At 45.4% G+C, this 25815-nt stretch overlaps 1 protein-coding gene across 1 annotated transcript; it reads right to left on the bottom strand.

The window, feature by feature from the left end:
- Window positions 1–60: 60 nt before the first annotated feature.
- kgd4 (alpha-ketoglutarate dehydrogenase subunit 4) lies at window positions 61–22155 on the bottom strand. The gene is made up of 4 exons (XM_060843470.1): window positions 22002–22155; window positions 14915–14978; window positions 4641–4837; window positions 61–1184 (listed from the first exon to the last, which is right to left on the bottom strand). Exons 1-4 carry the CDS (start codon window positions 22047–22049, stop codon window positions 1167–1169), a joined length of 327 nt encoding a protein of 108 aa, XP_060699453.1. The 5' UTR covers window positions 22050–22155; the 3' UTR covers window positions 61–1166.
- Window positions 22156–25815: the final 3660 nt, after the last annotated feature.

Genomic DNA, 25815 nt, shown 5'->3' with positions numbered 1-25815 from the left:
GTTATAAGTAATTCTAAATTCAATGAAAGCTAACGATAAGAAATGAAATCACAAACTGAGTACAGCTCAAGACATGCAATTTAAGGCAAGTTTTAACCATGCTCAAATTGCTTAATTGTTTATTCAATTTTGAACAAGGCATATGATAGTAATAATGGGATTACAGTTCACATTCATATATTTCTGTACAATACTATTTCTCTTCCCCATGCATTGAAATCCCTCCACTCAGCTGATTTGATGTTTTAACAATTTTACATGCAGGTCATAGAGTATCATTTAGTTAATAAGTCTTATATACAATTTTCAAGTTTCCTACATTTGTCACATCATATGTACAAATTATTGTGGCAAATGTAGTGCTGCAAAACTAAAAACAAAACTGTTTACAATTGAATGTTTTTGTAATTCTATTAGACTGTATAATTCACAATGCCTATTTCGACAATTGGTTTAAGCTTATCTTTAGCAACTGTTGTTTTGGAAACAATGATGAATACCATATTTATTTACAAAAGCAGACCAAAGGACTTCAATCTTTCAATGTCCTTTATATTTAAAAGAGTATTGACAATATGCCAAGAGTCAGATAATTTGATAGGCTCAAGTTAATGGATTCAATCACTTTATTTGAAGCAGTGATAGATTATGGAAACCACAAATTGTATTTTTTCATTTTATAAACAACTATATGAAATGCCATTAGAAAGTATGAAAATTAGAATAGTACCATGTATCTTTGTGGCTGATAGTTCATCTATTGCAATTAAAAAGGGTACTTGAATATCAGTTGCATTCAACGTACTGAAAATGATCAATTGAAGTGTCTTTATAAATGAAATTGTCTCATAATTCTGCAAGACAATGTAATATTTATGAATTTTACCAGGACCATATGAAAATAAAATACAAAAAGCTGTTTGATTTTTTTTCCTATGAATATTGTTTTGGGAAACAAACCAGGAGATTTCTGCTTTTCTGCAAGATAACAGTATTACAATGTTTATTGAATGCTATGGCACATACATCCATTTAGCCAGAGGACGTGTAATCAGTGCAGCAGCAATATAAAGTGTATTCAATGGATTACAATTACATCCACAGCTTGGAAATCTGACAGCAAATAAGGGTAGCCATTGATGGATGACAGAAATAAGTAGGTGGTATTACTCCGGTCCTCCACGCTGCAAGACAAAAAAAATTGTTAGTTTGATCTCCAACATACTATAGCAAAATATTCAGGACACAATAAAATATGCAAATAAACAAATAGCCAATTACAGTTAAAGTGGGCCAAATTGCCTCCTTCATAGCTATAATAATTATTGGGTCGGTTAGTTCAATTGGCTGGATGCCTGGTTTGCAATACAGTAATAGCAACACCACTGAGGTTACCTTGATGGTCCTACCTTTCTAATCTCGCCCAAGGCATGGTGACCCTCACATTAAATGACCACAAGTCATCTCTCGAATGAGAGAGCAGCCTTTGGTCTGGAGGACTATGGAGACTAAGTTTATTAAGTTTTTCATTATTTCACTAAAATTCACTAATGAGATTGCAGGAAAAATGTATTGCACTAAAAAAAATTCTAATTACTCAAACGTCAAAACAATGAATAGAGATATAAAGGAACAATTAAGGTTCAGGAAAATATAGATTACATACATATACTGCAGAGGAGTGGAGTATGAAAGTGAATTAAAAGACTAAGAAAAACAATTAGGAAGGCAAAACAGAATTATGAAAATAAATTAAGGAACATAGGAGCAAAACAGAAAATAATGTACAGGCACAATGTAAAAAGGTAGTGATGACATAATTGGAGATAATACTAATATTATAGTACAAATATAACACAACTTAATACAGGAATGGTAGAAATATTAAATATTTTGCTCAACTATTCACTAGTGAAATAAAACAGGGAGACAAGTATGAGATAGGAAGAAATTCAGTTCAAATTTTAAGAAACACTGAACAAACTTCACGTTAAGTTCTTGGTAGGGATGGATTGTATCCATGGAGGAGAAAGTGAGGTCTGCAGATGCTGGAGATCAGAGCTGAAAATGTGTGGCTGGAAAAGCGCAGCAGGTCAGGCAGCATCCAAGGAGCAGGAGATTCGACGTTTTGGGCATAAGCCATTTCCTGAAGAAGGGCTTATGCCCGAAACACCGAATCTCCTGCTCCTTGGATGCTGCCTGACCTGCTGCGCTTTTCCAGCAACACATTTTCAGCATGGATTGTATCCATGTCCTTTAAGAATCCAAGGAAAAGACAGCAGGGGCATTACTCATTCATTCCATGCAAGGAACTTTTTCTTTTAAAATGCCTACCAATATATCAAGCTATGTGCGGAAGTATTGAAAAAATGCATAATATTCATAGTAATGTGCATTTTTTAAAGGTTACTAAGAGAATGACATAAGGATTATTCATTTGCTTTCATATTCCAAGTGCAAGGTAAAGTTGTAGGTGGATGACCTCAGTTGGCTAGAAGGCCAGTTTCTTATGCAGAGTGATGCCAAAAGTGAATGTTCAATTCCCACACTGGCAGAGGTTACCATGACAGACTCACCATCTCAACCTCTCCCCTCATCTGAGGTCTCGTGATCATCAGGTTAAACCACCACCATTGTTTCTCATGAGGGGGCAGCTCTATGATCTGCTAAGACTATGGTAACTTTACCCTTTAATCAAACTGCACTGTTAAAACATGTTAAATAGACAGATAAAAATGAAACAAAAAAGTTAGCAAGGCTGAATTCAGTGATTTTTGGAATTTTATTCCTGCAAGGCATATAATTAAGAGTTTTCTTGACATAGAAAACAATTTTAACATTATTGATTTGCATCAGGAATGGAACGTGGATATTGTTGCTCAAGCTAGAATTCAATGTCTATTTCTAACTGTCCTGAAGGCAGTGCTAAGAGACATCTAACTGAAATAATACTGTCCTCAGTGTAGATACACACACTCTGCTGTTAAAAAGGGAGTTCCAGGATTTGGAGTCTGAGACAATGAGTACATTGTGATATCGTTCCAAGTCAGGGTAATCAGTGGCTTAGAGGTGAACATAGAGGTCACGATGTTCCCAATATCTGCTGCCCCTTTCCTTTTGAGTGGTAGAGGTTGCAAGTTTGGAAGACACTCTCAGAGGTGCATGGGTGAGTTGTGGGAGTACATCTTGTAGATGGTATACATTGCTGTCACTCTGCAGTGATGAAGGGAAGCTGCTTTGTCCTGGATGCGTCAGCCGCCTTGAGTGTTGGAGGAGCTGTACTCATCCAGGCAACTGGAGAGTATTCCATCACATTGTTAACTTGTGCCTTGATTTGGTGGATAGGCTTTGGAGAGTCAGATAGGGAGTTACATGCAGCAGATTTCATTACCTCTGATCTATTCTTGTCACATTTAATTAAAATGCTAGTTAAGCTTAGTTTCTGGTGAACGGGATGCCCCAAGATGCTGATAGCAGGTGATTCAGCAATGGTAATGTCACTCAACATCAAAAGGGAGATGGCTAGATTCTTCTCTTCAAATGGCCATTACCTGACACTTGTGTAGCATGTAGCTTAGTGGTTAGCACACCATAAGGAACACAGGTTCGATTCCAGTCTTGGATGACTGTGAGGGGAGATTGCACATTCTCTCCATGACTGTGCAAGTTTTCACTGGGTGCTCCAGTTTCCTTCCACAGTCCAAAGACTTGCAGGTTGGCCATGCTAAATCACCCCAAATGGCGTGCAAGCTAGGTGAATTAGATTAGAATGCTAAATTGCCCATAGGGTTAGGTGCATTAGTCAGAGGGGAATGAACCTGGGTGGGTTACTCTTTGGAAGGGTCAGTGTGGACTGGTTGGGTAGAAGGGCCTGTTTCCATACCGTGGGTAACTTAAGGAGAAAATGAGGACTGCAGATGCTGGAGATCAGAGCTGAAAATGTGTTGCTGGAAGAGCGCAGCAGGTCAGGCAGCATCCAAGGAGCAGGAGAATCGACATTTCGGGCATGAGCCCTTCCTGAAGAAGCATTCCTGAAGAAGGGCTCATGCCCGAAACGTCGATTCTCCTGCTCCTTGGATGCTGCCTGACCTGCTGCGCTTTTCCAGCAACACATTTTCAGCGTGGGTAACTTAATCTAACCATTGTTCTGATGAATGCATACCCACACTTCTGACCCTCATATGGAGGGAAGGTCATTGATGAAGCAGCTGAAAGTGGCTGGGCTTAGGACACTACCTCGACGTACTGCTACAGTGAGAAACTGGGACTGTGACGATTGCTGTTGCTGAAAATCAATCCTTTTCCTCTGTGCTTTGGATGATTCCAAACTGTGGTGAGAGTCTTTCATCGACCGTTACTAACCCCTTCCTCTGGCATTTCCATTGACTGCAGTTTTTGTTAGGGTTTCCTTAAACAATATTCCAAGTGCACATTAATGAGTAGCATACTGCGTTATTGATCCACTGGAGGTCAGGCTTAAGGCTTAGTATTAGGTGTGGTTTGATTCATTTTTTGCACTCAGATTACCTCTAGCGTCACCCCCACTTCCTCAAGCATAGCTACATTTTCTAGGTTTTGAACTGAACTCCTGAAAGTGAACCTTGCACAAGAAAGATTTCATAAAGACAGTATTGACTCACCTGAATGTACTCCATTTCTTCTACAGGCACAGGTTGCCTTCTGTATTTCTGTGGTAGAGATCTTACTATTTCAACAGTGTCACGTGGACCAGACAGTTGGCTATGAGGAACAGAAACTGAGCTTGATGCTGTTGGTTGCATTCCCTGTGTTGAACTTGAAAGTGCCTGATGTTTCATTGATTTCAGAGCTTCTTGCACTAGGGAGTGAATACAGAAATTAAAAACCTTTGTTGAAACCATACTATGAAAGGATACAGCATTTTTATTTCATTTTGGCCTTCACATAATTAAGAAGCCCATGTTTAGACAGCAGAACTGAGACAATAATCAGATGGATGTTAAGTAATATTTGTGCTAAACAAGTGCCAGACAACAGTCTAGATTAGAGTGGTGCTGGAAAAGTACAGCAGGTCAGGCAGCATCCAAGGAGCAGGAAAATCAACGTTTTAGGCAAAAGCCCTTCATCAGGAATAGATGATCAGGAATATTCTTGATGAAGGGCTTTTGCCCGAAACGTCGATTTCCCTGCTTCTCCGATGCTGCCTGACCTGTGCTTTTCCAGCACCACTCTAATCTAGACTCTGGTTTCCAGCATTTGCAGTCTTTGGTTTTACCGAAGTGCCAGACAACAGCCAACTCCAAAATAAATACAATGTCTAACCACCTCCCTTTAACATTTAAGGTGACTGAATATCAGGGAAAAATCTCCCACTGTCCAGAAACTTAACTAAAAATACAAAGCCAGAGGCTGGGAATCAGCGGTGAGTCATTCATTATTTTCCCCATGCCTTCCCACCACGTACAGGATAGGACTGTGATAGTACACACTTAGTTACAGAAGGGCACAATAAGATAGGCAAATATCAATTGGTGGTGGTGGAATGGTGTTGGTGACAGAGATAAATACATTTAAAAATGATAGAGATAAAATTGTGAGGAAGAGAGCCTTAGTTTACAAGAGGATATCAATTCCAAGCTGGTGGCAAAGTAGGTCCCATCAGCAGAGCTTGTTTCCTCCAACCACGTTTCTTTCATTGTCTTTCTTTCTTTTGGTTCTTTGGAGCTCAGCCATATAGCCACTAATTGTGGGCGGCTGAGGGACATTTGATGGTTGGTAGCATTGTGGTTTCAACTGCAGGAACAGGACTCTGCAGCAAGGTGGTTGACACAGCAATGGAGGGTGGCAATGGCTGCGGCCAAGCATGGATTCGGATGGTGGCAGTTAGTCACGAAGGCTGGTGGCAGCAGTGAGTGAACATAGGTATGTCTGAGCCCAGAATGGGAAAGAATGCCCAGTGCAGGGGAGAGTGAAGCCTTGTGGGGAAAGACCAGCTTGTAGCATCTACAGGCCCATGACTTAAGAAATGTAACATTTTTAACTATTTATTTTCCATTTTTAGAATTTGACTATGCTGCTGAACACTTTTAAACTTATTTCTTTATTCTTGTACTTCTGTAATGAAGATTTTGTACCTAGGTATTTCCTACCCAAGATGGCACTGTGTGTAGCACCATTGTACACTTTTCATAGGAAGTTTAGATTAGATTCCCTACAGTGTGTAAACAAGCCCTTCGGCCCAACAAGTCCACACCGACCCTCCGAAGAGTAACCCACCCAGACCCATTTCCCTCTGACTAATGCACCTAACAATATGGGCAATTTAGCATGGCCAATGCACCTGATCTGCACATCTTTGGACTGTGGGAGGAAACCCACGCAGACAGAGGGAGAATGTGCAAACTCCACACAGACAGTTACCCGAGGCTGGAATTGAACCCAGGTCCCCTGTGCTGACCACTGAGTCGCCGTGCCGCCAGAGTTCTGTGGGAACGATAGAGACTCATGGTTGGTGTGTTGCTTCCCAGGTGCCAGGGTTCATGATGTGTCAGATCGTGTTTGCAGGATCCTTGAGGGGAAGGGGGAGCAGCCCCAAGTTGTGGTCCACATAGGCACTAATGACATAGGTAGGAAAAAGGATGGAGATTTAAGGCAGAAATTCAGGGAGCTAGAACAGAGTTGTTATCTCTGAAAGAGAGAGGAATTGAACACATGGCTACAGGGATGGTGCAGGAGGGAGGCTTTTGGAGACTTGGATAATTGGGGCTCATTCTGGGGTTGGTGGGACCTCTACAACAGGAGGTCTACACCTGAATCAGAGGGGTACTTATATCCTGGGTGAGAAATTTGCTAATGTTCTTCAGGAGGGTTTAAACTAATTCAGCAGGAGGATGGGAACCTAAGTTGTAGTTGCAGTGTCCAGGAAGTTGAAAGTAGCGAGGTCAGAAATGAGGTTTCAAGGTCGTAAGAGTGTACCGGCAAGGAGGAAGATGGTTTGAAGTGTGTCTAATTCAATGCCAGGAGCATCCAGAATAGGGTGGGAGAACTTGCAGCATGAGTTGGTATTTGGAACTTCAATGTTGTGGCCATTTCGGAGACATAGAGCCGGGACAGGAACGGTTGTTGCAGGTTCTGGGATTTAGATGTTTCAGTAGGAACAGAGAAGATGGTAAAAAGACGGGGCGGTGTGGCATTGTTAGTCAAGGACCAGAGCTAAGAACAGCCTGCAAGGGACATGAGAAGTCATTGGCAGATAGGATCAAGGAAAACCCTAAAGTTTCTCTCGGTATATCAGAAATAAAAGAATGACAAGAGCAAGATTAGGGCCAATCAAGGACCATAGTGGGACATTGTGCATGGATTCAGAGGAGGTAAGTGGAACGTGAAATGAATATTTTTCGTCAGTATTCACACTGGAAAAAGACAATGTTGTCGAGGAAAATAAGGAGATACAGGCTACCAGATTAGACTGGACCGACGTTCACAAGGTGGAGATGTGAGCAATTCTGGAAAACGTGAAAGTAGACAAATTCCCTGGGCCGGATGGGATTTATCCTAGGATTCTCTGGGAAGCCAGGGAGGAGATTGCAGAGCCTTTGGCTTTTATCTTTAAGTCATCATTGTCTACAGGAATAGTGCCAGAAGGCTGGAGGATAGCAAATGTTGCCCCCTAGCTCAAGAAGGGGAGTAGAGACAACCCTGGTAATTATAGACCAGTAAGCCTTACTTTGGCTGTGGGTAAAGTATTGGGAAAGGTTATAAGAGATAGGATTTATAATAACTTAGAAAGGAATAATTTGATTAGGGATAGTCAACACAGTTTTGTGAATGGTAGATCGTGCCTCACAAACCTTACTGAGTTCTTTGAGAAGGTTGATATGGTATATATGGATTTCAATAAGGCATTCGAAAAGGTTCCTCATGGTATGCTACTGCACAAAATATAGAGGCATGGGATGGAGGCTGATTTAGCAGTTTCGATCAGAAATTGGCTAGCTGAAAAACGACAAAGGGTGATGGTTGATGGGAAATGTTCAACCTGGAGTTCAGTTACTAGTGCTGTACCACAAGGATCTGTTTTGGGGCCAATGTGGTTTATCATTTTTATAATGGAGAAAGTGAGGTCTGCAGATGCTGGAGATCACCTAGATGAGGGCGTAGAAGGATGGTTAATAAATCTGCGGTCAGTAGAGTTGTGGATAGTGCCGAAGGATGTTGCAGGTTACAGAGGGACATAGGTAAGCTGCAGAGCTGGGCTGAGATGTGGCAAATGGAGTTTAATGCCAAAAAGTGTGAGGTAATTCATTTTGGAAGGAGCAACAGGAATAAAAAGAGTACTGGGCTAATGGTAAGATTCTTGGTAGTGTAGATGAGCAGAGAGATCTCTGTGTCCATGTAATAGATCCCTGAAAGTTTCCACTCAAGTTGATAGTATTGTTAAGAAGGCATGTAGTGTGTTAGCTTTTATTGGTAGCGGGATTGAGTTACGGAGCCATGAAGTCACGTTGCAGCTGTACAAAACTCTGGTGCTGCTGCACTTGGAGCATTGCATACAGTTCCAGTCAGTGCATTGTAGGAAGGATGTGGAAGCTTTGGAAATGGTTCAGAGGAGATTTACTGGGATGTTGGGAAGGTCTTGTGAGGAAACGCTGAGGTACTTGAGGCTATTTTCATTCAAAAGAAGGTTGAGAGGTGACTTAAATTGAGACGCATAAACGAGTGTTAGATAGGCTCTCACTGTCCACCCTTTCTCCTTGGATAGTGACAGTTGTCAGAGGTAGTTTCTTTACTCAGTAGTAGGGGCGTGGAATGCCCTGCCTGCAACCGTAGTAGATTCGCCAACCTTAAGGGCAGTTAAATGGTCATTAGATAAACAAATGGATGAAAATTGAAAAGTGTAGGATGGTACAACATCAATGGTTGAAGGGCCTGTACCGTGCTGTGATGTTTTATTGAAGTCCTGATGAAGGGCTCTGGCCCGAAACATCGAACTTCCTGTTCCTTGGATGCTGCCTAACCTGCTATGCTTTAACCAGCAACATATTTTCAGCTGTGATGTTCTATTTCCTACTGCATTCTTTAATTCGTGACAATAAAACCTATATCCACCATGTAAATCTAAAAGTGAATTGGGCAGATGGAATTTACCTCAGAAAAGTGTGAGGTAAATGACTTTGGAAGGAGGAACAAGACAAGGAAGTACTCAATAAATGCCAGGAATTAGGAAGCTCAGAGGAATGGAGGGATCTTAAGAGTGCTTGTTCACAGACTACTGAAGGTAGCAGGCAGGTTAATAGGTTAGTTAAGATGGCATACAGGAAACATATCTTTATCAGTCACAGCATAACTTACAAAAGCAGGGAGGTTTGGTAGGAGGTGTACAGGAATTTTTTTAGGCCACAGCTAGCCCACCGTGTGCAGACGGGTTTTAAGAACGATATGACGGCATTGGAAGGCGTACAGAGGAGATTCAACAGGACATTATCTGAAATAGAGCAATTGAGCTATGAAGAGACACTGGATCAGCAAAATGTTGTTTTTAATAGAACAGAGAAGGTTGAGGGAGGACCTAATGGACATGTATAAAATAACACAGAGCATGGACAGGGTGAATAGAATGCAGCTGTTCCCCTTGTTAAAGAGTCAATATCAAGGGAGCGTCATGTTAAGGTAAAAGGAGGAAAATATTTTTCACCCAGTGGTTGACGGAAATCTGGAATGCACTGCTTGGGAGGGTAGTTGAGGTGCATAACATCATAACCTTGAAACAGAAAAGGTATTTGGATGACCACTCGGACATGTGGTGGAAAGTGAGACTACTGTAGATGTTGTATAGTTTAGATGGCAGACTTGAAGGGCTTCTTCTGTACTGTGTGACTATAATTACATGGATTAATTCTAAGCACAATCTAGGAACATGCAGTCTAGACAGGATAGGTACAGGGAAGATGTTTCCCCTTGATGGGTGTCTCGAGCTAGGGATCACAATTTAAAAATGAGAACAATGCCATTTAGAAATGAGAAGAGGAGAACTTCTTTTCCTCAAAGGGTGAATCAATCTTTGGAATTCTCTATCCAAAAAGGTTGTGGAACCTCCATCGTTGAGCATAGATTTCTGGCTATCAACGGTGTAAAGGGTTATGGGAACAGCGTGGGTAAAGAGCTTGAAGTATTCAAACAGCCAAATAGCAGAATAGGTTTGACAGGCCGAGTGGCCTACCCCTGTTCATATTTCTAACACAGATGAAAATGTGTTGCTGGAAAAGCGCAGTAGGTCAGGCAGCATCCAAAGAGCAGGAGAATCGACGTTCAGGCGTGAGCCCTTCTTCAGGAATCCTGAAGGCTCATGCCCAAAACATCGATTCTCCTGCTCTTTGGATGCTGCCTGACCTGCTGCGCTTTTCCAGCAACACATTTTCAGCTCTGATCTCCAGCATCTGCAATCCTCACTTTCTTTTCCCTTCTAACTCAGAGGCCCAAGTTAATGCTTTGGGAACACATGTTTGAATCTGACCATGGCACTTGGTTCAATTTATTAAATGAATTTGAATTTTTTTTAAAAACTTCTGGATCTGAAAACTAGTTTCAACAATAGTGACCACTATACTGTAGCACAAATCAATCTAGTTCACCAATGGCCTTTAAAGGAGGAAATCTGCAGTCCTCAACTGGTCTGGCCTACACATGAGCCCAGATCTACCCAATATGGTTAACTATTGACTGCTTTATAGCAAATGGCCTAGCAAACCATGTAATTATACTAAGCATTACCAAAAAGAAAAAGAGAACAGGATAGATCACCTCGTATCCACACTGCATCGAAAACCACAAAAATGCATCCAGCCTTGTTAACTCTTCACACTAACGTCTGAGCATTGTGACAAAATTTGCAGAGTTGTCCCACAGACAGATTCACTGAATCACAGCTTACATAAAATGTCCCAAATACCACTATCACCATCCATGGTTATGTCATATTCCACAGCAGGTGGAAAATGGTGCATATTTATAGTCATAGAGATGTACAGCATAGAAATAGACCCTTCTGTCTAACCCGTCCATGCCGACTAGATATCCCAACCCAATCTAGGCCCATCTGCCAGTACCCAGCCCATATCCCTCCAAACCCTTGCTATTCATATACCCATCCAAATGCATCTTAAATGTTGCAATTGTACTAGCCTCCACCACATCCTCCGGCATCTCACTTCATACATGTACCACCCTCCACGTGAAAAAGTTGCTCCGTAGGTCTTTTTTTATATCTTTCCCCTCTCACCCTAAACCTATGTCCTCTGGTTCTGGACTCCCCCCACACAGGGAAAAAAAACTTTGCCTATTTACCCTATCCATGCCCCTCAATTTTGCAAACCTCTATAAAGGTCACCCCTCAGCCTCCGACGCTCCATGGAAAACAGCCCCAATCTGCTCAGTCTCTCCCTATAGTTCAAATCCTCCAACCTTGGCAACATTCTTGTAAATCTTTTCTGAACACTTTCAAGTTTCACAACATCTTTCCGATAGGAAGGAGACCAGAATTGCACGCAATATTCCAACAGTGGCCTTACCAATGTCCTGTACAGCCTCAACATGACGTCCCAACTCCGGTACTCAATACTCTGACCAATAAAGGAAAGCATACCAAATGCCTTCTTCACTATCCTATCTACCTGCGACTCCACTTTCAAGGAGCTATGAACCTGCACTCCAACGTCTCTTTGTTTAGCAACACTCCCTAGGACCTTACCATTAAGCATATAAGTTTGAAGGAATATGAGCCGGGTGCTGGTAAATGGAACTAGATTAGTTTGGGATATCTGGTCGGCATGGATGAGTTGGACCGAAGGGTTTGTTTCTGTGCTGTACATCTCTATGATTCTAAGTGTTTTGAGAAGTTAGTAACGGAACACGTCAAATCCAGCCCCCCCAGAATGCCTTGGTCCATACAATTTACCCTCATAAGAGTCCACTGCAGACACCATCTCCCTGGCCACACACTCATGCCTTGAACATGAGTCGATAAGGACACCCAAATCAGACTCCTATTTTTTGGCTTTAGCTCCACCTTCAACATCATAATTCCAACAAAACTCATCTCCAAACTCCAACCCTTGCTCCCCCTTCTGCAACTTGATCCTCTACTTCCTGACCCACAGACTGCAATCAGTAAGGACAGGCTTCTGCACAATAATCTTCTACACTGTTCCCAGCCCCTTACTGTACTCCTAATGTACTCATGACTGTGGCTGAATTCAGCTCAAACTCCATTTACAAATTGCTGATAACATCATTTTAATGGGTGGGATCTCAAACAACAATGAGTACTGGAAAAAGATACAGAGCCTGTAAAGACAACAATCTCTCAATGTCAGTAAAATGAAAGAGCTCGTCATCAACGTCAGGAAACAGAGTGGAGGACACACCCCTTTTGTATCAATGATGCTGGGGTGGAGGCGATCAAGATCTTTAAGGTCCTGGGAGTATATATCACCAACAACCTGCCCTGGTCTATCCACATCAATGCTACAGTCAAGAAAGCACACCAACACTACTTCTTCAGAAGGCAAAGGAAATTCAGCATGTCCATCAGGAACATTACCAATTTTTATAGATGCACCATAGAAAGCCTCCTTTCCAGATGCATCGCAGCTCAGTATATTAACTGCTTTGTCCATATCCTCCACCCTTCCTCTTGTCACCACCTATACCTTGATCATGACGCAGACTGTAATCCACAGCTTAGCACCTCTTCTTTATAATGTAGGCCCGAGCTAATCATTATGTCCTCTTCCCTAGTCAAAACAGGTTGATAGCTTCTTGGTGACCCCATGTTGGTACCAGGCAGGCAACACAACCTTCTGAATTCTCGCTCTTAGCTACAGCAAACAGGTTTCTATCCTCTTGACTATGCTGCCACTACCATTATTTTCTCATTTATTTCTCCTTCCATCACTTGACTAGCACCACACACCAAAGTGCAATGGTCAAATCACTCATCAAACTAAAAACTCCACCACACAATCGCAGAGACTGTCGCTCCTTTATTTCAAACATTTCGATCCTCACAGCTACCTGACTGCAGTCAATAACTTTTGTTCCTGATCATGAACAAAATTATAAGATCTTATCCTAAGGACTGTGACTGTCTCCTGAACCAAATGGCCAGGTGAAGCTCCCCCTAACTGATGCATCACAGTGTCTGAAGTCTGCCCTCCACTTCATTAACTGTGTTGACGTTCCTCAAGTACTGCAGATATCACGTGCTGTGAATCACTATGCAGGTGCGTAGTTTCTTGAAATACAGTTGAAGGTAGATGTGGTGGTGAAAATGTTTAGCACGCCTGCCTTTATTAGCCAGTGCATGGAGTACAGGAGTTGGGATGTCATGTACAGGACATTGGTTAGGCGATTTTTAGAATACTATATACAATTCTAGTCACCCTCCTATAAAAAGGATGACGGTAAACTGAAGAGCATTTACTGAACAGCTGCCATACATGACCAGCCCTTTGTTTACAGGAAAATAATTACTTGTCAAATAATGACATTTTAATTAATGTGAGTCCTGCTTGAACTTAGCTCTGTAGGACCAATACCGATCCAAACTAGACACCCGGTGACTATAGCAAAGACTGAATGACATTGCATGTTCTTAAAAGAGACAGTGCAAGATAGCAGACGATGACACATCCCTCCCAGATTGTCTCAATGCTTCTATGCTCGCTTTGAGCAGAATTTCGGCAGAGAAGTAACACCTATTCCGACAAGTCCTGACGAACCTATCCCAACTGTCACTGTATCAGAGGTCAAATCAGTTTTCCTTTATGTGAATCCAAGGAAAACAATGGGACCAGATGCAGTACCAGACCGTGCACTCAGAGCACGCGCAGATCAACTGGGAGAGGTCTTCTTGGACATCTTCAACTTCTCCCTGCAGCAGACCACTGTCACTGCCGTTTCAAGAGGGCCAACATCATCACTGTGCCCAAGACTCATACAGCATGTCTCAATGACTACAGCCCAGTGGCCCTAACTTCAGTGGCCATAAAGTGCTTTGAAAGGCTGGTCATGGCATTAATCAACTCCAGCCTCCCCAGTACTCCTGACCCACTCCAATTTGCCAATCGGACCAACAGATCCATGTCAGATGCCATATCACTCGCCCTTCACTCCTCCCTAGATCATCTTAACACCAAGAACAGCTACAAAAGAATCCGACTCATTGACTACATTTCAGCCTTCAACACTATTATCCCTTTGAGACTGATCACTAAACTTAGTGATCTCGGACTAAGCCACTCTCTGCAACTAGATCCTCAGTTTCCTGACACATAGGCCACAATCAGTGAAAACTGGTGACAATATTTCATCTACAGGCTTCTGTACCTTCTCCCTGATGGTAGAGGTTGTAGAAAAACATTGGCAGGATGGGGTGGATCTTTGAGAATGCTGGCAGCCTTTCCTTGACAGCTGGCCTGCTAGGTGAATTCTGTAGATGGGAGGTGGCCTTTGTGATTGTCTGAGCCGAGTTCACCACACTCTGTAACCATCTCCAATCTTGAATGGTACAGTTGCCATACCAGGTAGTGATACATCCTCACAGAATGCTCTCGATGGTGCATCTATAAAAGTTGGCAAGGGTATTCATGCAAAATTTCCTCAGCTGCCTGAGGAAGAGGAGACATTTTTGGGCCTTTGTAACCAGTGTGTCATGTTTCCATGTAATCATGTCTCCATTTGCTCTGTGCCAATTCTTAATCTATTTACATGCCTGTGAAGGACAGTGGGATATTACCATCACTGCACTTAGATAATATTTATGAAAGATATTAAAATAAAACCTATGGGTTTTGTTTTGTTTATAGTTTACAGTCAATGTTTATTGTCATATGTTAGCAAACCAAAGAATTGAGGAAATTTAACTGACTACACTTACCATTGGGGCGGGGAGTACCTGTTCTATCTGGGAACTTAATTAATCGTTGATGCGCTTTCACAATCTAGAAGATATTTGAGAGAGAAAAAAATACATATCTTACTTGGACCATTTATAACTCAACCATTATTGGTATCCCTTCACAGATTTAATAATGTGCATCAACTTTCAATAGCACACATTTAAAATAACAATTGCATTTGCAAAGATATTCAAATCTCCAACATTGATGCATATACCCCATGTGGAATAATATTGAGATTCAAGAACAGTAAAACAATAATGGATGACTCCATGCTAAACTTTAGGTCTATGTTCAATGAGTAAATATTTGTGATTTTTTAAAAATAACTTACGATTAACAGCAAGATCTATTTCAAGTTTTAGACAGAATTTCAAACTAACTCAATGTTTCTAGCATCAAAAAAAGCTTCCTGTGTCCTGGTGAATTGTATAACTAGGGTTGTGAACAAAGCTTTAAATTTATTGGTGGCTGGGAGGGGAGGATCAACTGAAGAAATCTTAATTTAGAAATTGAAAAGATATAAGAAAGTGAACAGGCAAACAATAATCAAAGAATGATAAGAAGTAGAAAATATAAACAGAAGAGTAAATAAAAATGGTAAAAAGTCAAAGCTTAAAGCTATTTATTTGAATACACAATATAGATGACTTCACAAATAAAAAGAAATTAACATAACGTAACAGCTATTTTGGAGAGAGTTGCAGTCTGACTAAGACTGGGAACTCAATATTCAGAGGTATTCTATGCTCTTGAATAATAGGCAACAAAGAAAGATGGCTGGCGTGGCTTTGCTGATAAACCAGTGTGGTGGTGAGTCATGATATAGGTGCAGCAGATTGGGACATGAAACCAATTTGGATGGAAGTAAGGAATAGTAATAAAAAGTCATGGATGAGAGCCATCTACAGGCTTCCGAGGATTGGCCTCATAGCACAACCAAGTAAATATCAGAAAATACTGTCAGCAGCTAAGGATTTCATTGCCTTGGGTGCTGACTGGACAAAGCAGGGGAGAAAGGGTATAAGCAAAATACTGTGGATGCAGGAAATCTGAAACAAACAATGCTGGACAACATCAGTATCTGCAGAGAGAGAAAAATGAAGTTACTGATTTGAGTCCAGTATGACTCTTCAGGACTGGGTAGGGGTTAAATTGGAAGATGAATGCAGAATTCTTCATGGGTTGTTTCCGAGAACTGTATAATGCAAAACCTAGCCTGTTACCAGTTATTTAGATCTATTAATACGTTAAAAAAAGTAGGATTAATAACATTCACTTGACACTTCTGGTTGAAGACTGCAACAGTTAAGGCTGAAGCTTTCACAGCAATGATATGTTGGGCTCTTCCATCAGTAAATATTGGAAGATTTATAAACCTGCCCCCTCCAGTGAGATGTTTAATTGTCCACCACCATTCATGACTGGATGTGGCAGGACTGCAGAGCTTAGATCTGATCCATTGATTGTGGAACTGCTTAGTTCTGTCTACCACTTGCTGCTTATGTTGCTTGGCATGGAAGTATTCCTTTTTAGTGGCTTCACCAAGTTGACACCTGAGCTTCAGGGATGCCTGGTGCTGTTCCTGGTATGCCCTCCTGCACCCTTCATTGAACAAGAGTTGATCCCCTGATATGGTGGTAATGGCTGAGTGGGGGATATGCCAGGCCATGATGTTACAACACTCATGGGTGCCCGGTCTTGAGTTGCTAAATCTGAGACGTTGCTCCCATTTAGCATGGTGATAGTGCCACATTGTATGTTAGAGGTTATTCTCAGTGTGAAGGCAGAACTTCATCTCCACATGGACTGGGCAGTGATCACTCTTGCCGATACTGTCATGGTCAGATGCAGGAGGTCAAGTATGTTTTGTTCCCTCTTGTTGGTTCCCTCACTACTTGTCACAGACCCAGTCGAGCAACCATGTCATTTAGAACCCGAACTGCTCGATCAGTAGTACTGCTGCTGAACACTCTTAGTGGGGATTTTGAAATCCCTTGCTCGGTACATTTTGTGCCTTTAGGTCTGGTGTCAATGCTGAGAATTCCCAAGGTAACTCCCATCTGACTGTATACCACAGTGCTGCCCCCTCTGCTGGATCTGTCCTGCCATGAGACAGGATGTATCCAGGGATAGCAATGCTGGTATCTGAGACATTACCTGTAAAGATATGATTCTGTGAGCACAACTATGTCATGTTGCTGCTCGACTATTCTGCAAGGTAACTCCCACATTTGGCACTAGCCCCCAGATGTTAGTAAGGAGGACGTTACAGGGTGAACACTGCTCTTTCTACTGTTGTCTTTTCTGTTGCCTCAGTTGATACCATGTAGTCAAGCAGTTTTCATTTCTTTGAGACTTTGTAGTGATTAGCAGTGTTGCAATGGCCTAGCAAGCCATTCAGAGAGCAACTGAGAGTCAATAATTGCTGTTCCCAGTTTCCAGCCCACATACATTTGAACACACCTGAACTTTTGCTCTTATTAAAAAAAAGATCATTTGCTATTTACTAACATATTCAATACCTGCTTACTTCATCTGTGGGGCTGACACACTTTTCCAATGATCTCCACAGTCTGCTCTACAGTTAGAAGCTAAGCATTCAGATGCAGCAGCTAGTGAGGAAAGCAATCACTATGTTGATCTTCATAGCGAGAGGGTTAGCGAACTGGAATTAGGATGTCTTGCTGCAATTGCTTCATCTTAGTGAGACCACATCTGGAATACTGTATGCTACGGAGGCTATCCTGGCTATGGAGAGAGTGTGACAAAGATTTACCACACTGATTCCTGGGAAAGCTTGCCCCCATCATGGCCACACCCACATCCACTTCCGCCCCTCACAATTCCTCATGCACCACACGTGACATCACTTCCGCCCCTCACATCATCGCTGATGTCACACACTCAGTGACTTCTGCCCTCCCCCACTGCCGTGTTTGCCACCACTTCCGCCCCCACCAACGCCACTCACCTGCATTCTGCTGACATGCCCTCTACAGATCCCACTGTCACCATCCCCGCCCCCCAGAACCCTGAGGGGAACACCACCCCTGCTCATGACTCTACCCCCATTTCCCCCACCACCACATCCACTCCAGTTACAGGCCCAACCCCCACTCCCAGCTCCCAGCCCTGCCGAGTTTTCACCATCCCTCCAGAACTCCCCCTCACTGAGGACAAACGATCGGTCCTCAGCAAAGGACTCACCTTCATCCCCCTTCGTCCACGCATCAACGAACTTAATACACACCGTGACATCGAACACTTCTTCCGCCTCCGAGCTTACTTTCACAGTCAGGATTCCCACCCACCTTCTGAGGACACCTGCGCCCACCTCCAACACACTCCATCCACCTGGACATCCCGCGCTGGCCTATTACCTGCCCTCGACCTCTTCATTTCCAACTGCCGCCGGGACATTAACCGCCTCAACTTGTCTACCCCCGTCTCCCACTCCAACCTCTTACCCTCACAAAGCGCAGCCCTCCAATCCCTCTGCTCCAATCCCGACCTCATCATCAAGCCAGCAGATAAAGGGGGTGCAGTGGTCGTCTGGCACACTGACCTCTACACCGCTGAAGCCAAACGCCAACTCGAGGACACCTCTTCCTACCGCCCCCTCGACCATGACCCCACCCCCATCACCAAACCATCATCTCCCAGACCATACAGAGCCTCATCACCTCAGGAGATCTCCTACCCACAGCTTCCAACCTCATAGCCCTGGAACCCCGCACTGCCCGGTTCTACCTCCTTCCCAAGATCCACAAGCCTGACTATCCTGGCCAACCCATTGTCTCAACATGCACCTGCCCCACTGAACTCATTTCTACCTACCTCAACACTGTCCTATCCCCCTAGTCCAGGAACTCCCCACATACGTTTGAGACACCACCCATGCCCTCCACCGCCTCCAAGACTTGCGTTTCCCCGGCCCCTAACGCCTCATCTTCACCATGGATATCCAATCCCTCTACACCTCCATCCGCCATGACCAGGGCCTCCAAGCCCTCCGTTTTTTCCTCTCCCGACGCCCCAACAGTACCCTTCCACTGACACACCATTTGTTTGGCCGAACTGATCCTCACCCTTAATTTTTCCTTCGAATCCTCCCACTTCCTCCAGACCAAAGGGGTAGCCATGGGCATGCGTATGGGCCCCAGCTATGCCTATCTCTTTGTTGGCTACGTAGAACAGTCGATCTTCCGTAATTACACCGGCATCACTCCCCACCTCTTCCTCCACTACACTGATGACTGCATTGGCGCCACCTCGTGCTTCGCGAGGAGGTTGAGCAATTCATCCACTTCACCAACACATTCCACCCTGGCCTTAAATTTACCTGGACCATCTCTGACACCTCCCTCCCCTTCCTGGACCTCTCCATCTCCATTAATGATGACCGACTTGACACTGACATTTTTTTTTACAAACCCACCGACTCTCACAGCTACCTGGATTACACCTCTTCCCACCCTACCTCTTGCAACAATACCATCCCGTATTCCCAATTCCTCTGCCTCTGCCGTATCTGCTCCCAGGAGGACCAGTTCCACCATAGAACACACCAGATGGCCTCCTTCTTTAGAGACCGCAATTTCCCTTTCCGCGTGGTTAAAAATGCCTTCCAACCTATCTCGTCCACATCCCGCACCTCCGCCCTCAGACTTCACCCCTCCAACTGTAACAAGGACAGAACGCCCCTGATACTCACCTTCCACCCTACCAACCTTCGCATAAACCAAATCATCCACCAACATTTCCGCCATGTCCAAACAGACCCCACCACCAGGGATATATTTCCCTCCCCACTCCTTTCTGCCTTCTGCAAAGACTGTTACTCTGTGACTACCTAGTCAGGTCTATGCCCCCCCTACAACCCACCCTCCCATCCGGGCACCTTCCCCTGCCAGTGCAGGAATTGCAAAACCTGCGCCCACATCTCCTCCCTCACCTCTATCCAAGGCCCTAAAAGAGCCTTCCACATCCATCAAGGTTTTACCTGCACATCCACCAATATAATTTATTGTATCCGTTGCTCCCGATGCAGTCTCCTCTACATTGGGGAGACCGGACGCCTCCTAGCAGAGCGCTTTAGGGAACATCTCCGGGACACCCGCACCAATCAACCACACTGCCCCGTGGCCCAACATTTCAACTCCCCCTCCCACTCTGCCGAGGACTGGGAGGTCCCGGGCCTCCTTCACCGCCGCTCCCTCACCACCAGACGCATGGAGGAAGAACGCCTCATGTTCTACATCGGAACACTTCAACCTCAGGGCATCAATGTGGACTTCAACAGTTTCCTCATTTCCCCTTCCCCCACCTCACCCTAGTTCCAAACTTCCAGCTCAGCACTGTCCCCATGACTTGTCCTACCTGCCTATCTTCTTTTCCACCTATCCACTCCACCCACCAATCACCTTCATCCCCTCCCCATTCACCTATTGTACTCTATGCTACTTTTTCCCCACCCCCACCCTCCTCTCACTTATCTCTCCACCCTTCAGGCTCTCTGCCTGCATTCCCGATGAAGGGCTTTTGCCCAAAACGTCGATTTTACTGCTCCTCGGATGCTGCGTTCTTCCAGCACCACTAATCTAGAAAGTGAGATATTAAAAGAGTCTAACTGTACTTATTGCAGTTTAGCAGAGTGAGTCAGATCTCATAGAAGCCGATAAAATACTCTCTGGTTTATATAGGCTAAATGCAATGTAAACACTCACATGGCTAACCAGTCCAAAACCAGGGGGCAATAGATATAGGTAAGCCACTGAAGGCTAAGAGGAGAAATTTCTTCACCCTGAGAAAGGCAAACCTACACAAAACAGTTCAGGCTAAAGCATTAATGCTTTCAAGAAGGAACGAGATATAGATTGGAGGAGAAAAGGAACCAAATAGTACAAACAGGAGGCAGGAACAGGGTACTGAGTTAAATGATGAACCATGATTACATGAAATGGCACAGCAGGCTCGTAGGGCTAATTGGCCTCTTCCTGCTCTTGTTTTCCAAGTGAGTCAGAGACAGGAAGAGCTTAATGTAATACATCACAAATAGAATAGCACGAGTGTGGAGTGCCTTTGTGAGATTCCTAAAACCATACAACCACTGAATGTTGACTTTGCAGATGTATGATAAGAATCCTTAACAATGAGAAGTCCAAGTTTCTACTGCCTAATGTGAGGAAATCTAAATGCATGCAAGTTATTCAGTTATGAGTATTAATTTTTCCAGGGGCAAAGAAGTTTACTAGTTGAGCATTCAACTGGCTAACTATATTGAAGGCACACTTAGACGCAGATAGGGGATGGCCTTTCATGAACACTGGACATTCCAAAGTGCTCAACAATCAATGGCAGATCATGTTCGCCAGCCCAAATAGCCTACACGTACTCCGTTTTCCTCTGTTTCGAGATCCTAATTAAAATGAAAGCAAAACACCACAGACACTGGAATCTCAAAGCGAGATTGAGAATCTAATGACTTGCTAGGACATTGCTAAATGTGAATTTTCACACTGTTTTTAATCATCACATTTGAATAAAGGATAAATGCCATTTACAAACTGGCACAACAGCACCAAACCTAATCTTGTCTGCCTTGAATATTAAGTAGTGTGGGTTGGGAAAGTGTGCTACAGAAGAACAATTAATTCCATGTCGTCTTGAAAAGTCGCACTGGGAAACTTCGCGCAAGTTGCTGGTGACACACCCGGTGGGACTGAACCGCCCTGCAGGCAATGACCCGGGGTTAATGCTGCAGTGGTTCGGGCCTTCACTCACAAGATCTTATTTTTGCCCTCCGCTGTCTTTGGTTTTAAAGCGGGTTTCGGGAGACAACATCCAAAACACTGGAGAAACTCGGGGATTGCGGGCAATGAGCGACAAGGACACGACCTTTACATGTATAAGTAAAGAAAAGCCACATCCGGACAGAAAAGGCACACAGACAGTCGTGGAGCCAGCACTGCTGTTCCCCCCCAGTAACTGACATCCAAACTCATCAACAGAGCGAGTAAACAACCAAAACGTGTCACACAAAGGAAGCCAAACTCCTCTTACCTGAACGACCCTACTGCTGGCCGCCATCTTATTTCCTGCGTTCCCCATGGCGACGCTAATCAATGTTCACTTCCGGGTGAAAGGCTGATGGAGCGAGAGCGTGTGTGTGCGAGAGACTATTAGCTGGGAGCGCGTGGGACCGCGCTGTCATCGCCATGGGGACAGGTGCCCGCTCTGGCCGGGGAGGGCCAGGCACCTGCGATGACACCTGCTGCCGCATGCCTCGCGCCCAGCACCAGGTGACGTCTCAACACGTGAGTGAGCAAGTACTGTTGCAATTTACTGTACAAATCTGACGTCCCCCTCTTCCTGGCCGTTTACATCGGCTGGCGTTAAGGTAAACTCAACAGCATTTCGCAAACGATGTTGTTAGTGCACATCCGAGGTAGGGCAGACGGTCTATGAGTAAAAAATGAGGTCTGCAGATGCTGGAGATCACAGCTGCAAATGTGTTGCTGGTCAAAGCACAGCAGGTTTGGCAGCATCTCAGGAATAGAGAATTCGACGTTTCGAGCATAAGCCCTTCATCAGGAATAAGAGAGAGAGAGCCAAGCAGGCTCAGATAAAAGGTAGGGAGGAGGGACTAGGGGGAGGGGCGATGGAGGTGGGATAGGTGGAAGGAGGTCAAGGTGAGGGTGATAGGCCGGAGTGGGGTGGGGGCGGAGAGGTCAGGAAGAGGATTGCAGGTTAGGAGGGCGGTGCTGAGTTGAGGGAACCGACTGAGACAAGGTGGGGGGAGGGGAAATGAGGAAGCTGGAGAAATCTGAATTCATACCTTGTGGTTGGAGGGTTCCCAGGCGGAAGATGAGGCGCTCCTCCTCCAGCCGTCGTGTAGTTGTGTTCTGCCGGTGGAGGAGTCCAAGGACCTGCATGTCCTCGGTGGAGTGGGAGGGGGAGTTAAAGTGTTGAGCCACGGGGTGATTGGGTTGGTTGGTTCAGGCGGCCCGGAGGTGTTCTCTGAAGCGTTCCGCAAGTAAGCGGCCTGTCTCACCAATATAGAGGAGGCCACATCGGGTGCAGCGGATGCAATAGATGATGTGTGTGGAGGTACAGGTGAACTTGTGGCGGATATGGAAGGATCCCTTGGGGCCTTGGAGGGAAGTGAGTGTGGAGGTGTGGGCGCAAGTTTTACATTTCCTGTGGTTGCAGGGGAAGGTGCCGGGGGTGGAGGTTGGGTTGGTGGGGGGTGTGGATCTGACGAGGGAGTCACGAAGGGAGTGGTCCTTGCGGAACGCTGATAGGGGAGGGGAGGAAAATATATCCTTGGTGGTGGGGTCCGTTTGGAGGTGGCGGAAATGGCGGCGGATGATACGTTGTATGCGGAGGTTAGTGGGGTGGTAGGTGAGAACCAGTGGGGTTCTGTCTTGGTGGCGGTTGGAGGAGCGGGGCTCAAGGGCGGAGGAGCGGGAAGTGGAGGAGATGCGGTGGAGGGCATCGTCGATCACGTCTGGGGGGAATCTGCGGTCCTTGAAGAAGGAGGCCATCTGGGCTGTGCGGTGTTGGAATTGGTCCTCCTGGGAGCAGATGCGGCGGAGACGAAGGAATTGGGAATATGGGATGGCGTTTTTACAGGGGGCAGGGTGGGAGGAGGTGTAGTCCAGGTAGCTGTGGGAGTCAGTTGGTTTATAATAGATGTCTGTGTTGAGTCGGTCGCCCGAGATAGAAATGGACTGTGTTGAGTCGGTCGCCCCTCCACCTCCTCCAAGATTTTCGCTTCCCCGGTCCCCAACGCCTTATTTTCACTATGGACATCCAGTCCCTGTAACTCCCCACCTACGTTCGGGACACTACCCACGCCCTCCACCTCCTCTAGGATTTTCGCTTCCCCGGTCCCCAACGCCTTATTTTCACTATGGACATCCAGTCCCTGTACACCTCCATCCCCCATCACGAAGGACTCAAAGCCCTCCGCTTCTTCCTTTCCCGCCGCACCAACCAGTACCCTTCCACTGACACCCTCCTTCGACTGACTGAACTGGTCCTCACCCTGAATAACTTCTCTTTTCAATCCTCCCACTTCCTCCAAACTAAAGGAGTTGCCATGGGCACCCGCATGGGCCCCAGCTATGCCTGCCTCTTCGTAGGATATGTGGAACAGTCCATCTTCCGCAACAACACTGGCACCAGCCCCCACCTTTTCCTCCTCTACATCGATGACTGTATCGGCGCTGCCTCGTGCTCCCACGAGGAGGTTGAACAGTTCATCAACTTTACTAACACCTTCCATCCCGACCTGAAATTCACCTGGACTGTCTCAGACACCTCCCTCCCCTTCCTAGACCTTTCCATTTCTATCTCGGGCGACCGACTCAACACAGACATCTATTATAAACCGACTGACTCCCACAGCTACCTGGACTACACCTCCTCCCACCCTGCCCCCTGTAAAAACGCCATCCCATATTCCCAATTCCTTCGTCTCCGCCGCATCTGCTCCCAGGAGGACCAATTCCAACACCGCACAGCCCAGATGGCCTCCTTCTTCAAGGACCGCAGATTCCCCCCAGACGTGATCGACGATGCCCTCCACCACATCTCCTCCACTTCCCGCTCCTCCGCCCTTGAGCCCCGCTCCTCCAACTGCCACCAAGACAGAACCCCACTGGTTCTCACCTACCACCCCACCAAACTCCGCATACAACGTATCATCCGCCGCCATTTCCGCCACCTCCAAACGGACCCCACCACCAAGGATATATTTCCCTCCCCTCCCCTATCAGCGTTCCGCAAGGACCACTCCCTTCGTGACTCCCTCGTCAGATCCACACCCCCCACCAACCCAACCTCCACCCCCGGCACCTTCCCCTGCAACCGCAGGAAATGTAAAACTTGCGCCCACACCTCCACACTCACTTCCCTCCAAGGCCCCAAGGGATCCTTCCATATCCGCCACAAGTTCACCTGTACCTCCACACACATCATCTATTGCATCCGCTGCACCCGATGTGGCCTCCTCTATATAGGTGAGACAGGCCGCTTACTTGCGGAACGCTTCAGAGAACACCTCCGGGCCGCCTGAACCAACCAACCCAATCACCCCGTGGCTCAACACTTTAACTCTCCCTCCCACTCCACCGAGGACATGCAGGTCCTTGGACTCCTCCACCGGCAGAACACAACTACACGACGGCTGGAGGAGGAGCGCCTCATCTTCTGCCTGGGAACCCTCCAACCACAAGGTATGAATTCAGATTTCTCCAGCTTCCTCATTTCCCCTCCCCCTACCTTGTCTCAGTCGGTTCCCTCAACTCAGCACCGCCCTCCTAACCTGCAATCCTCTTCCTGACCTCTCCGCCCCCACCCCACTCCGGCCTATCACCCTCACCTTGACCTCCTTCCACCTATCCCACCTCCATCGCCCCTCCCCCTAGTCCCTCCTCCCTACCTTTTATCTGAGCCTGCTTGGCTCTCTCTCTCTTATTCCTGATGAAGGGCTTATGCTCGAAACGTCGAATTCTCTATTCCTGAGATGCTGCCTGGCCTGCTGTGCTTTGACCAGCAACACATTTGCAGCAGACGGTCTATGCACAACGTCCTGAAAATAAAATAGGATTTTCGTCCAATAGTGTAACATTAAGAGAATTATTGGGATTGCTAAAATGATACATCTGATCACTGTCAAGATGACTGATCAAAGGTGGGTTAGAATATCATTTATCATTGGCGATCCCTTGCAAATAAGAATTACTCTTCCACGCAGAGGGAGTCCATAGGTGGCTGTATACCTGACAAGGCTACCACAGGCTCTGTTACCACTTGGTGAAGAAGATGGTCGCAGGAATAGGTCAGTGGGGTGTTGGTGGGGCAGCGCAAT

This window comes from Hemiscyllium ocellatum, chromosome 2 (genome assembly GCF_020745735.1).
Source record: "Hemiscyllium ocellatum isolate sHemOce1 chromosome 2, sHemOce1.pat.X.cur, whole genome shotgun sequence".
In the NCBI taxonomy this organism is placed as follows: Eukaryota; Metazoa; Chordata; class Chondrichthyes; order Orectolobiformes; family Hemiscylliidae; genus Hemiscyllium; species Hemiscyllium ocellatum.
The sequence above is the reverse complement of the archived record's forward strand: the minus strand, read 5'-3'. Positions and strand labels throughout refer to the sequence as shown.